Source organism: Mobula hypostoma, chromosome 1, assembly GCF_963921235.1.
Source record: "Mobula hypostoma chromosome 1, sMobHyp1.1, whole genome shotgun sequence".
Taxonomy (NCBI): domain Eukaryota; kingdom Metazoa; phylum Chordata; class Chondrichthyes; order Myliobatiformes; family Myliobatidae; genus Mobula; species Mobula hypostoma.
Window position 1 is genome coordinate 64,460,888 of NC_086097.1, and position 14,584 is coordinate 64,475,471.

At 39.4% G+C, this 14,584-nt stretch overlaps 1 protein-coding gene across 1 annotated transcript in view; it reads left to right on the plus strand.

Moving 5' to 3' along the window:
* brms1la (BRMS1 like transcriptional repressor a) overlaps positions 1-13,401 on the plus strand; it is a 60,956-nt gene extending 47,555 nt beyond the window's left edge. Inside the window, exons 6-10 of the mRNA XM_063049935.1 lie at positions 1,234-1,323; positions 1,682-1,746; positions 9,606-9,645; positions 9,736-9,862; positions 10,927-13,401. Of these exons, the coding sequence (XP_062906005.1) occupies positions 1,234-1,323; positions 1,682-1,746; positions 9,606-9,645; positions 9,736-9,862; positions 10,927-11,044 (440 nt within the window). The 3' untranslated portion in view covers positions 11,045-13,401. The remainder of the gene's footprint in view (positions 1-1,233; positions 1,324-1,681; positions 1,747-9,605; positions 9,646-9,735; positions 9,863-10,926) is intronic.
* Positions 13,402-14,584: the final 1,183 nt, after the last annotated feature.

The window sequence follows — 14,584 nt, forward strand, 5'->3', positions numbered from 1 at the left end:
CAGTGTGGACATGGTGGAGGATTACAAATACCTGTGGATAAGAATTGACAATAAACTGGACTGGTCAAAGAACACTGAGGCTGTCTACAAGAAGGGTCAGAGCCGTCTCTATTTCCTGAGGAGACTGAGGTCCTTTAACATCTGCCGGACGATGCTGAGGATGTTCTACGAGTCTGTGGTGGCCAGTGCTATCATGTTTGCTGTTGTGTGCTGGGGCAGCAGGCTGACGGTAGTAGACACCAACAGAATCAACAAACTAATTCGTAAGACCAGTGATGTTGTGGGGATGGAACTGGACTCTCACGGTGGTGTCTGAAAAGAGGATTCTGCCTTAAGTTGCATGCCATCTTGGTCAGTGTCTCCCATCCACTACATAAGGTACTGGGTGGGCACAGGAGTACATTCAGCCAGAGACTCATTTCACCGAGGTGCAGCACTGAGCGTCATAGGAAGTCATTCCTGCCTGTGGCCATCAAACTTTACAACTCCTCCCTTGGAAGGTCAGACACCCTGAGCCAGTAGGCTGGTCCTGGACTTATTTCATAATTTACTGGCATAACTTACATATTACTATTTAACTGTTTATGGTTCTATTACTATTTATTATTTATGGAGCAACTGTAACGAAAACCAATTTCCCCCGGGATTAATAAAGTATGACTATGACTATGTATCACAATGGAGATTCTGCTGATGCAGGTGGGAAAAGAGGGGGAGAGAGAGTAATTGTTGAAGTGCACAGGGTAGCATCACACTTTTGCCACGGGCTAGATATAGAGGGAGTTGGAGGATTTGTGTGGAAAAGAAAGAATAAATTCCAACTTTTTTATGGACTGGTGGGAAAAGTTCTAGTTTTGAGGGCTGTGACTGGCATAATGGGAAATTAATCAGAGGGAGGAACAGTGGATCTCATGAGGCACATGATGCTTTCCTAGCTGCAGTGTCAACTTCTATATCAGGACTAATCGAATCAGAGGAGTCAACAGGATAAGCAATTACTTGTCTATCCAAGCTGCAGCAACAATCTTTTACAATTATGAGCAAGGAAGAAAACCAAGTGCTTGATGTTAGAGGAACCAAAAGAAGAAAGAGAAAGAAGATGTGTGAGATTTGGATTACCACCAGGCTAATGAAGAAAAGAAAATGTTCAAACATGATTGCACTTAGAATTTTTCTTCAAGTGGTTAATTCTTTTGATTAATTATCCTATACATTATAACTTGTGTCTTTTAGAGTTATGGAATGATGAACTACAATCCAGAAAAAACAAGAGGAAAGATCCATTTAGTCCAGACAAAAAGAAAAAACCCGTAGTTGTCTCTGATATCCTTTTAATTTTTTTGTTCATCTTCACAACAAATCACGTACAACAGAAAAGGTAATGGGGAGATAGGTATAGTAGAGAAATATTTTATTAACTGCCATCACCTTATAGGAACTAGTAACTTTGCAGAGCTTTTGAATTGAATGCATGTCATTTAGTATATTTATTTTGTAGTTATGATCTATGGTATTGGAAATACCAATAAAATCATCTTTGTCTTTTTTAAAAATAATCATTTTATGTAATATTACCTTGAAAGATTTCTTATTCCAACTATTTGGTGACTGTTTGGTTTTGAATATGTTGGAGAAAATTGTATTAATTTTCAGATTTTGGAAATTTCCTTAACTATCAAACGTCCTTATGTAGTTTACATGTTACAAGACCTTGATATTCTTGAAGACTGGACAACAATTAGGAAAGTATGTTTCAGTATATGATGTGCCCTTGATAGTTTTTTCACTTTGAAAAGTATTAACCTCTACTTCTGAATGACAGGCCATTTAAGCAGGATTTCTTTTTAAACCAGTTATTCTGCAGAAGCTCCGTATGTTGCTATTTTAAACTCAAGACCTGGTGATGTAACTAGAACAGATTGTATAGTGAAAGCGTTCTGGAAAAATATTATCTTGTGTGATTCTCTATACAGTTGTTTTATATCTAATTAAATAAGCCATTTATAGAATTACACAGTCACAATATAGCCCAGCTCCAGATATAGAACTGGTTCTTTTTTTACAGTCATCCTTAAGTTGAAAAATACACAAAAATCACTTAGTATGGTAACCACATATTCACAGTATTGTAACGAATTTCATCAAAAATGCGTAAGACTGAAAAGAAAGAACAATTGCTCTGAAGTGGAGAAAGAGAGAAGAAACTAATTCTGATGTTCATAGGAATGAAACATCTATATATGTGGGACTTCTAAAATTAGCAATATAATAGAAGCCCTTTCATGTATATGGGTGTCCAAAACTTGGGCATTCATAACCCAGAGACAGCCTGTACCATTCAGAATATTTTGCATTAATCATTTAAATTCACTGTTCATTGCAAAATGATGCTCCAGGTGGGAATAAAATAGGACAGTAATATTTTGAGGGATTGAATTGCTGTTGTTGGAGCCAGTGATGCTTGAGCAGTTTAGGGAAAATATCTTCCCAAGCTACTGTCTAGGAACAACACACACAAAATGCTGGAGGCACTCAGCAGGCCAGTCTGCATCTATGGAAAAGAATGACAGTTCATTCTTTTCTGCAGATGCTGTCTGGCCTGCTGAGTTCCTCTAGCATTCTATGTGTGTTGCTCGAATTTCCAGCTTTGTAGATTTTCTTCTGTCTCTCCAGGAACAATATTTTTCTGTATGGTAGATGATTAACACATCTTTTGTGTGGAGCATTGGCTATCGTGAGGCAGCCATAACTGACCTATAGCTATTACCCCAGCAATGCGCATTATACACTAGAGCATTTTAGTAAGTGGAAAGTATTGTCTTTTATGTGGCTTCAATAAATTATGCCCTAGATACTAATGTTTTTTACTTCTGTCTTAACCATGAACCTTTCTTTGAAGTTTAACCTAATTTCTTAACTTTGTCATAGTTTGTAAAAATCCTTTAATGGAAGAATGCAGTAATATATTCTTTGCTAAATTGTCACAGGCAGAGGGGAGTTGCCAGTCTTTAGGTAGTTCGTTCTAATTTTTTTTTATTGCTAGCATTTATATTTTTAAATATTTTTTCTGTCAATTTGATGTTAAGGTTTCAAATTTTCTATGTGAAGCCTTCAAATTTAAGAAGTCAACATGTATGTACATTGTATGGGCAGTTTATTTGTCTTAGGCATGGCTTGAATCAAGCACTGTGAGGCAGAGATTTCAAGGGTTTCAAAGAAAGAAGGTGAGAGAGAGAGAGAAAGAAAAAGAGAATTAGAAATAATCAGAAAACTGGAAATTTTCTTTATAACTTCTAACTTCTGCTTGATTGAGTAAATTTATTAAAGAGAATTATAGATTTATAATAAAAACTGGAAATACCCAGCGGTTTCAGCAGAATTTGCAGATGAAACCTCTGTCTCTGAAGATAGCCGCTTTGTGTACTATACCTGTGATGGCAAGGCAAGGTCATTTTTGTACTTCACCTATGTCCTGATATTATACTGATGTTGCCCTTATGTGTGTCCCTGATTTGAATGGTTGGAAAAATGAGCTCATAGTCTGGGCATTCTTTTTTTCCATGTGCACATGAATGTAATTATGGAGAAAGCTAGAATTAGCACTATGAATGTTTAGGTCTACTGTCAATACTACAGCATTTTCAAATATATTCTAGCTATAAATTACTTTGTTCCATTTCATTGAAACAACCACAAGGGACACCAAGATAATGGATTACAAAGTGAGAACATTTTGAAGAATATCAGATATCTGGTAGCATTGCATACCATATTCAGGTGAATATGATGGTGTCTAAAGCTCACAGTGTCAAGCTATGTGCTGGTTGATTTGCTCAAGTTTAAGAAGTCAACATGTATGTACGTTGTATACTTGCTTACCTACTGCCTGTTACCCCGCCGGTGTTTAGGGTAGCAGTGAAGGTCCTCCATCTCTGATTGTGTTCAGGACTTCCTTCATCGTGTCAGTAGCTTCCTCTTGGTTTTCACTACTGTCAGTCACAAAGTCCCAGTTGGAGACTCAGGAATACCATCACACTTAGATGTAGAAGGATTCTTCATTGTTGTTCGCATAACAATTTTGTTTTACCAGTCAGAGTTGTTAGCCCTGAACTGAGCCCCTGAACCTGGAGATCCTGTACCCTGTGACCTGTTTGGCATGGGTGACCCTACCAAGACCCAAAGCATAAAGTACTGACTCCAGTCAACATAGCTTTCTGGGTCATTGAGGCATACAAGCTTCCAAACCACAACAAGGTTGTGGTCCTCTTGGAGAGTGTACGTTGTATGGGCAGTTTATTTGTCTTTGGCATGGACTGTGAGGCAGAGGTTTCCGGGTACTTGGAGGTACATGATAAAATAGGCAGAAGTCACCTTAGTTTCCTTAAGGGGAAATCTTGGAATTCTTTGTGGAAATAGTAGGCAGGATAGACAAAAGGGAGTCAGTGGATGTTACTTACTTGGATTTTCGGAAGGCCTTTGAGAAGGTGCTACACATAAGTGTTCCTTACCTCCACTTCTGAAAAGTACATGATTCCAAATTCTGTGAAGAAACTCTGTACTGTGATGGGTCGTTCTACAAGTACCTGCTCAAATTTGGAGGGGTGAAATATCCAAAAACATTCTAGTACAATAAACTATCATGAAAGATAATCAAACTATTAAATTAAGAACATATAGAACATAGAATAGTACAGCACAGTACAGGCCCTTCGGCCCACAATGTTGTGCCGACCCTCAAACCCTGCCTCCCATATAAGCCCCCACCTTAGATTCCTCCATATACCTGTCTAATAGTCTCTTAAACCTCACTAGTGTATCTACCTCCACCACTGACTCAGGCAGTGCATTCCACGCACCAACCACTCTCTGAGTAAAATTCCTTCCTCTAATATCCCCCTTGAACTTCCCACCCCTTACCTTAAAGCCATGTCCTCTTGTATTGAGCAGTGGTGCCCTGGGGAAGAGGCGCTGGCTATCCACTCTATCTATTCCTCTTATTATCTTGTACACCTCTATCATGTCTCCTCTCATCCTCCTTCTCTCCAAAGAGTAAAGCCCTAGCTCCCTTAATCTCTGATCATAATGCATACTTTCTAAACCAGGCAGCATCCTGGTAAATCTCTGTACCCTTTCCAATACTTCCACATCCTTCCTGTAGTGAAGTGACCAGAACTGGACACAGTACTCCGAGTGTGGCCTAACCAGAGTTTTATAGAGCTGCATCATTACATCGCGACTCTTAAACTCTATCCCTCGACTTATGAAAGCTAACACCACATAAGCTTTCTTAACTACCCTATCCACCTGTGAGGCAACTTTCAGGGATCTGTGGACATGTACCCCGAGATCCCTCTGCTCCTCCACACTACCAAGTATCCTGCCATTTACTTTGTACTCTGCCTTGGAGTTTGTCCTTTTAAAGTGTACCACCTCACACTTGTCTGGGTTGAACTCCATCTGCCACTTCTCAGCCCACTTCTGCATCCTATCAATGTCTCTCTGCAATCTTTGACAATCCTCTACACTATCTACAACACCACCAACCTTTTTGTCATCTGCAAACTTGCCAACCTACCCTTCTACCCCCACATCCAGGTCGTTAATAAAAATCACGAAAAATAGAGGTCCCAGAACAGATCCTTGTGGGACACCACTAGTCACAATCCTCCAATCTGAATGTACTCCCTCCACCACCACCCTCTGCCTTCTGCAGGCAAGCCAATTCTGAATCCACCTGGCCAAACTTCCCTGGATCCCATGCCTGCTAACTTTCTGAATAAGCCTACCGTGTGGAACCTTGTCAAATGCCTTACTAAAATCCATATAGATCACATCCACTGCACTACCCTCATCTATATTCCTGGTCACCTCCTCAAAGAACTCTATCAGGCTTGTTAGACACGATCTGCCCTTCACAAAGCCATGCTGACTGTCCCTGATCAGACCATGATTCTCTAAATGCCTATAGATCCTATCTCTAAGAACCTTTTCCAACAGCTTTCCCACCACAGACATAAGGCTCACTGGTCTGTAATTACCCGGACTATCCCTACTACCTTTTTTGAACAAGGGAACAACATTCGCCTCCCTCCAATCCTCCGGTACCATTCCCGTGGACAACGAGGACATAAAGATCCTAGCCAGAGGCTCAGCAATCTCTTCTCTCACCTTGTGGAGCAGCCTGGGCAAATATTCCGTCAGGCCCTGGGGACTTATCTGTCCTAATGTATTTTAACAACTCCAACACCTCCTCTCCCTTAATATCAACATGCTCCAGAACATCAACCTCACTCATATTGTCCTCACCATCATCAAGTTCCCTCTCATTGGTGAATACCGGAGAAGTATTCATTGAGAACCTCGCTCACTTCCACAGCCTCCAGGCACATCTTCCCACCTTTATCTCTAATCGGTCCTACCTTCACTCCTGTCATCCTTTTTTTCTTCACATAATTGAAGAATGCCTTGGGGTTTTCCTTTACCCTACTCACCAAGGCCTTCTCATGCCCCCTTCTTGCTCTTCTCAGCCCCTTCTTAAGCTCCTTTCTTGCTTCCCTATATTCCTCAATAGTCCCATCTGATCCTTGCTTCCTAAACCTCATGTATGCTGCCTTCTTCCAACTGACTAGATTTTCCACCTCACTTGTCACCCATGGTTCCTTCACCCTACCATTCTTTATCTTCCTCACCGGGACAAATTTATCCCTTACATCCCGCAAGAGATCTCTAAACATCGACCACATGTCCATAGTACATTTCCCTGCAAAAACATCATCCCAATTCGCACCTGCAAGTTCTAGCCTTATAGCCTCATAATTTGCCTTTCCCCAATTAAAAATTTTCCTGTCCTCTTTAATTATAAAGGCCAGGGAGCGGTGGTCACAGTCCCCCAGATGCTCACCCACTGAGAGATCTGTGACCTGACCCGGTTCATTACCTAGTATTAGTTCTAGTATGGCATTCCCCCTGGTCGGCCTGTCCACATACTGTGACAGGAATCCATCCTGGACACACTTAACAAATTCTGCCCCATCTAAACCCTTGGGACTAATCAGGTGCCAATCAATATTAGGGAAGTTAAAGTCACCCATGATAACAACCCTGTTATTTTTGCACCTTTCCAAAATCTGCCTCCCAATCTGCTCCTCTGTATCTCTGCTGCTACCAGGGGGGCCTATAGAATACCCCTAGTAGAGTAACTGCTCCCTTCCTGTTCCTGACTTCCACCCATATTGACTCAAAAGAGGATCCTGCTACATTACCCACCCTTTCTGTAGCTGTATTAGTATCCCTGACCAGTAATGCCACCCCTCCTCCCCTTTTTCCGCCCTCTCTATCCCTTTTAAAGCACTGAAATCCAGGAATATTGAGAATCCATTCCTGCCCTGGTGCTAGCCAAGTCTCTTTAATGGCCACTACATCATATTTCCATGTATGTATCCAAGCTCTCAGTTCATCACCTTTGTTCCTGATGCTTCTTGCATTGAGGTACACACATTTCAGCCCTTCTCCCTTACTGTCTTTACACCGTTTATTCTGCTTCGCTTTCCTCAAAGCCTCTCTGTATGTTAGATCTGGCTTTACTCCATGCATTTCTTTCACTGCTCTATCGTTCTGGGTCCCATCCCTCTCGCAAATTAGCTTAAACCCTCCCGAACCATGCTAGCAAACCTACCTGCAAGGATATTGCTCCCCCTTGGGTTCAGGTGCAACCCATCCAATCTGTACAGGTCCCACCTTCCCCAGAAGAGCTCCCAATGATCTAAAAATCTAAAACCCTGCTCCCTGCACCAACTCCTCAGCCACGCATTCAACTGCCATCTCCTCCAATTCTTACCATCATTGTCACGTAGCACTGGCAGCAATCCTGAGAACGTCACCCTTGAGGTCCTGTTCTTCAGCCTTCTGCCTAATTCCCGAAACTCACACTTCAGGACCTCATCCCTCTTCCTGCCTATGTCGTTGGTTCCAACATGTATCACGACTTCTGGTTGCTTTCCCTCTCGTACCAGGATGTCGTGCTTCCGGTCAGTGACATCCCGGACCCTGGCACCTGGGAGGCAACAAGCCATATGGGTGTCCTTCTCATGTCCACAAAATCTCCTGTCTGCTCCCCTGACTATAGAGTCTCCAATAACGACAGCTCTCCTCTTCTCCATCCCACCCTTCTGCACCACAGGGTCAGACTCAGTGCTGGAGGCCCTGCCACTGTGGCTCACACCTGGTCAGTCGTCCCCGCCAACAGTATCCAGGATGGTAAACTTATTATTCAGGGGAATGGCTACAGGGGTGCTCTGCACTACCTATCTGCTCACCTTCGCTTTCCCCCCTCTGACTGTCACCCAACGACCTGCTTCCGACAGCCTAGGTGTGACTACCTCCCTGTAGCTCTCATCTATGACTGCCTCATTCTCCCTTATGAGTCGAAGGTCATCCAGCTGCTGCTCCAGATTCCTTACACGGTCTTCCAGATCACCCAGCCGTATGCACTTCTGGCAGATGTGACTCTGCGGGAGAGGGAAGTTCCCCCAAGACTGCCACATCTCACATGAGAGGCACATCACCGTCTCAGGGGACATTGTAAAAACTAACTGTGAGCTAGCTTGTCCTCCGCCTCTTCTCGTTGAAGCCTCAAAGCTCCACTCCTTCACTGGCCCACTCACGCACTGGCCGCTTCGCTTGAGCTATCCCTCTATTTATCTGTTTGAGCTTTTCAAAATGTTTGGTCACCTGACCTCGACTGCCCAGTCAGCTGCTTTCTGCTGAGTCTGAGCTATTCAAATCTTGATTGTCTAATCAACGTCTTTTTTAATTTTAAAAAAGTAATTAAAATGTTTAATATTTTACACAGCTTTTGACTAAACAAAAATTAATAATAACTTGCCTTAATCTATTGCAACTGTTCTCTATTGATTTCTCGGGAGGAGTGTTCCTTGCACATGTTCCTCAGATAAGAGGAAAGAGACTGCAGATGCTGGGATCTGCAACATAAAAACAAACTGCTGGAGAAAGTGGAGGCTGCATCTGTGGAGGCAAAGCCATAGCTGACCTTTAGAGATTGACACCCTGTGCTTATGTAGTATCTGAACCTGAAATGCCATTGATTCCGTTTCCTCCACAGATACAGCCTAATCCTCTTGAGTTCCTTCAGCATTCTTTTGCTTTATCAATTTATCAATGTGAGTGCTGTCAAATCACTATCACTCTGTGTTCCACCACGGTACTTCATATGAAGTCCAGTACCAAAATGTAGTTGAGAAATTGAACAATTCGTGTCCGCATACAGAGTAATCTAAGTTTTCAATCATAAAGACAGGGAACTCCCAAGTGAAACTGTTGACTGTGGCTCCTAATAAAAATAAGTTTTCTTTTTTGCTGTTAATCTGGAGGCATTTTTCACATTTCTTTTTTTTATCTTTCCATTAACTATTATAATGCATTACAAAGTTAAAACTTTTTCATTATGGAATAATCAGTTTTTTAAATTAGTAATTTCTAATTACCATTCATGAAATAAGTCATTCAGATTTCTCTTATTCAGACTTGATTTGCAGCTCTTGAAATTATAGGAATATAATTTAATGTATTGATTCTTACCTTCTCAGGCAATGGCAACACTTGGGCCACACAGAGTAAAGACAGATGGTGAGTAAAAGTGTGAAATCTTAATTAAGCTTTGGTATGTTACATAGTGGTCATGCAAATGTATTTACTTGCTTTTTATTTCAACCTCAGCATCCGCCAAGACAGAGAAACAGCTTCACAGTGCCAGATCAGAAGATGGCAGGTTACTTTACGATGGGGAGTGGTACAGCCGTGGGCAGACTATATGTATTGACAAGAAAGATGAATATCCTATAAGGCAATTATATATTTTTTCCTCAAATTATTGAAGTCTTCACTTGCATATTGATTTACAGTTACTCAAGTAGATTACTGATTGACTACATAATTCAGAAACTGGGAGTGTGGTGCTGCATTAAAGAACACAAATTTAAACAAGTGTTACTTTTGAAATCAGTTTCATTGTTTTATTTTTACTTTTATATGTTTCTTGATGTTTTAATTAATTTCAAAGGCCTAATCCAGTTTTGGTGTTTAACTTAATAATGTGGAAGAATTATGATTGTACTCTGAATTGCATTTCCTTACAGTGTTACTGAATTCTCAATCTCAGTTACAATTCCGTGGGGAAATGCTAAACAGAAAGCCAGGAGCATGCCTCCATGTGGTGGATGGAGTAAGATGCAGTTTAATGCAACCTTTCTGTATTAACCATAGATAGAACTGACGAAAGTTCTCCAAATAATTTTTATGTTTGCGATTGCTGGTTTAGTTGGGACAAATGAAGAAGAATAGTTGATAACAAACTTGGGAAGACAACAATGATTTTTAAACCCAACTTCATTTTACTCTGACCTTTCTTTGGAAGTAGCTATTGAAATTTTGGGATTTATCTCCTGTAACATTTTAGGTTTCCTGATTAAGTTATTCAAGTGAATCTTTAATGTGTGGTTTTTGATGGCAATTCAGTAGGCTGTCAATTTTGGCTTTTTTAATTAGCTGAAGTTCTAATCTGGGGAGATTCTCCACCCATTTGTCTTCCAAAGAGAAATGGAAAAGAATTAGGAATACATTGTCAAAAACAGTGGAAGACTGACCTGTTACAAATGTGATTATATCTGATTTAACCACGTCTATCTGTCTCTCACCCTCTCTCACCCCCTCTATTGCTCTATGACTTTTAACTTCTCATCCTCTATTTAAGCAAATTTCAGGTGAATGCATTTTTTTTTTGTCTTTTGATATGCAACAACATAATTTTGATGCCTGCAATCAAAGTAACTAATCATATCAGAATGCATTGAAAACTTGTAAGAATATATTCCGAATTAAGAAAATAACCTAGATATCTGTCTTTTTTAGTGCCACAATAACAACCATCAACAATGATGAAGTTTGGTTTAAGAGAACAGACAGCAGCAAGTCAAAACTTTACATTTCTCAGCTGCAAAAAGGAAAATACACCATCAAACATATGTAGCTTCATAATTTTTGTGTCAGATATTTTTTTTAAATGAGCTTTTTTTATATGTACAACAATGAAGGTGCTTTGACATCGGAATTATTGATAATGAAATACAGTTAATTCAATTTATTGAAATATTTGGCTATTAAATGTGTTTAGTCGTAACTGGCAAGGAAAGTTACTTGAATGAAAATACTTTATATAATGTCACTTTACTGGTTTACTATTTTTCATTGTGCATTTTCTACTTTACTCATTATGAAAACCATGATATTTTTGTTTATGAACTGTATACTGTTGAAATCTATCCCTCCCCTTTGCCATTTGGTTCAAATGAGTGGATGGACTTTGTCAATTTTGTGACGTCTGCCTCAAGGTGCTTGATTCAAGCCATGCCTGAGACACATAAACTGCCCAAACAATGGACATGCACATTGACTTCTTAAATTTGAGAGAATCAACCAGCACGTAGTTTGACATTGTGTTTCCTGACACATATTCTGTGAGCTTCTGACGCCATCATATTCATCTAAATGTGGTATCCAATGCTACCAGATAAAATATCTGCTATTCTTCAAATTTCCATTTTGTAATCCAGTATCTTGGTGCCCATTGTGGTTGTTTCTGTGGAATGGAACAAAATATTATATACCCAGAATAAATTTGAAAATGCTGTAATATTGACAGTAGACCTAAAGTATAGAATGTTTAAAAGAAAATTAGTCATTTCACTTTCACATCTGAATCTTGAGGTTTGCAAATGTAAATACAAGTGGTCCATTTGGTTGTCACCTGAACATGAAGACTTTACATAATTGAATTGCTTAGATTATTATAATGATTTTTGACATAAGCACTTTTGCTAATGCTAACCTTGGTTGATTGCATTATGTTTTTAAACAGGTGATGCAATTAAACGTATGGACTCTAATTTTATGAAACTAGACTGAACTTGTTGCCTTCTGTTTTGTATAAAGGCAGTGAAATTGAGTAAAAGACTTATTTTGGAATGTGGTTTCATATAAATAATTTTAGTTAAATGAATAATTGGTATGTGATGTTAGAAGTTCTGTAATTTTTGCTGGATGGTACATTCTAGAACATCTGGTGAATGTAGAAAGGCTCTTTACAGATGTAATGTGTCGAGCACAGTGTGAATATTGGAATAGAGCAATTTATGATATGATATGGCTTATTTCAATTATTCTCTCAGTCCATACAGTATATCGTACATTTAACAAATTATGTTTCATACCAAGATAATTACTGATTTGGTAACAAACTCTTGTCTTTATAAATATATCATGGCTTCTAATGAATGTTACCTTTTTTTGGATACGCATTTGAATAAAATGAACACAAAGTTGTATTAGCTAAATACAAATCACTCTTGAATAGTCAATATAGCCATTTCATTTCCTTTTAGGCAGGGTGTTGGCTTGCTGGTTTGAGAAGCACCTGGATTTGATTCTATGTAATGTTGTATCATGAATTTACAACTTGTATACATTCCTTGGTTTGTGTGCCTGTTGGGATGGTAATTATTTTGCATGAAGATTTTTTTTTAATTTGCAAATGATCATGAACAGACGTTTTGCTATAAACTATGTGAATCATACCAATAAAAGCATTTTTTCAGGTTGTCCTTTTTGAAACCACCTTTCTATGAAGGCAAAGGTCTTTTAAGGGATTCTAGTAACTAATACTTTTCAAAATCTAGCCTTTACTTACCAATACTAAAACTCTGATGCTTGTCCTGATGTGCATGAAATCACTCCTGTGCTTATTGACTTGCCCTGATTTATCAGTTCAGGAACTGTTACAGAGAAAAGAAAAGCTTGAACAGTGAGTTCTAGTGATTAGGATCTTGGTATCTGAAAGTACAAATATGAATGGTGGACCTTTTTGTTAATAATTACAATATATATATATTGCTGGCAACTGTCCATTCAGAACTGTGTGTAAAAACTGAAGTCCATCCACTGAGGTATTACTACAATGTTGATGAACCATAAATTTTATAAACTTGAGAGTAATTAATAGTGGGCGGCAATTTACAGTCCAGTAATTCATTTTAGTATTTCAGAAAGAGGCCCTCTTACAAATCAGTATTAAAATATAAGTTGCTTTTGTACAGTATGTTTTATTGTTGCTTATATTAAAGTAGCAATGTGGATGGGTAACACCAAAGAGGAAGTGCTCAGAACTGCAAGATCATATTAATTATGCTACTATTCAGCTGTACATGAAGTCTTAAAGGAGTCGTATTTAAAAACATTCATCATTTCACCAGCTTGTATCCCCCTAAATTATATTTTAATTGAATTAGGTGTAATAAAATGACACTGTCCATGAGAGAAAAACAATCAGCAAATCACTTTAATGGTTACCCATTGTCATTGCAAATTAAACAAACCATATTTGGTTGACCTGTATCGGCATCTTTAGCTATTTTTTTTTGTGCTGGCTACTTTCCTAGCAGTTGCTTTCTGCTGGTTATGGTTATTATTGCAAATTTTAGTTTTGATTGAGGTGTTGGTTGTCAGAACTGAAGCATTTTACTGGAGACGTTGTAGCCAGCCTCTGGTAATAGGTTTGAACAAACAATTTCTCTTTTAAAAAAAAATAAATGCCTGACTTCTTTCTATGAAACGCACACAAAATACTGGAGGAACTCAACAGGCCAGGCAGCATCTATGGAAATGAATAAATTTGCTGGAGTTGTCAATTGTGTCCAGTGCTCCCAATGCAGCCTGTCTACATTGGTGAGATGGTTTATATCTAAATTGGGGGACTGCTTCGTTGAGCATCTCTGCTCCGTCTATGAAAAGCAGAACTTCCCAGTGGCCAAACATTTTAATTCTGATTCCCATTCCTGTTCCGTCACGTTGGTCCATGGCCTCATGTGCTCCTTTGGTTTTTAAAAAAAGATTACCTTCCCCCTCCCCTCATCTTCTATTCCTAGTTTTGGCCTCTTGTCTCTTCTCACCTGCCTATCACCTCCCCTTGGGTCCCCTCTTCATTCCCCTTCCCCTATGGTCCACTCTCCTCTCCTATCAGATTCCTTCCTCTCCAGCCTTTTATCTTTCCTACTCATCTGGCTTCACCTATCACTTTCTAGCTCTCCTCGCCCCCCCCCCCCCGCCACCACCACCTTATTTCCTCTCTTCCTTTCCAATCCTGAAGAAGGGTACCTGTATTGATCCAGACAACTGACTGTTTATTAATTTCCATAGATACTGCCTGACCTGTTGAGTTCTTCCAGCATTTTGTATGTGTTGCTTTGGATTTCCCACATCTGCAGATTTTCTCATGTTTATTCTTTCTATGAAAGTGCAAAACCTTCATAAACCTTTTGGTGGCACTAAAATCTGATGGGAATGAAGATGTAGGTGACAAATAATTTGTCTTTTTTAGAATAATTAATATGCAGATTCTGCAGTCACTGTTTTGAAAAATATTGAGCAAAAACAATTTTTTCAAAAATTGTAATGGGAAAGGTGTTGCTTGGTGGCTTCTCAATATTCAATATAGGTTCACATGAGAATAAATAGG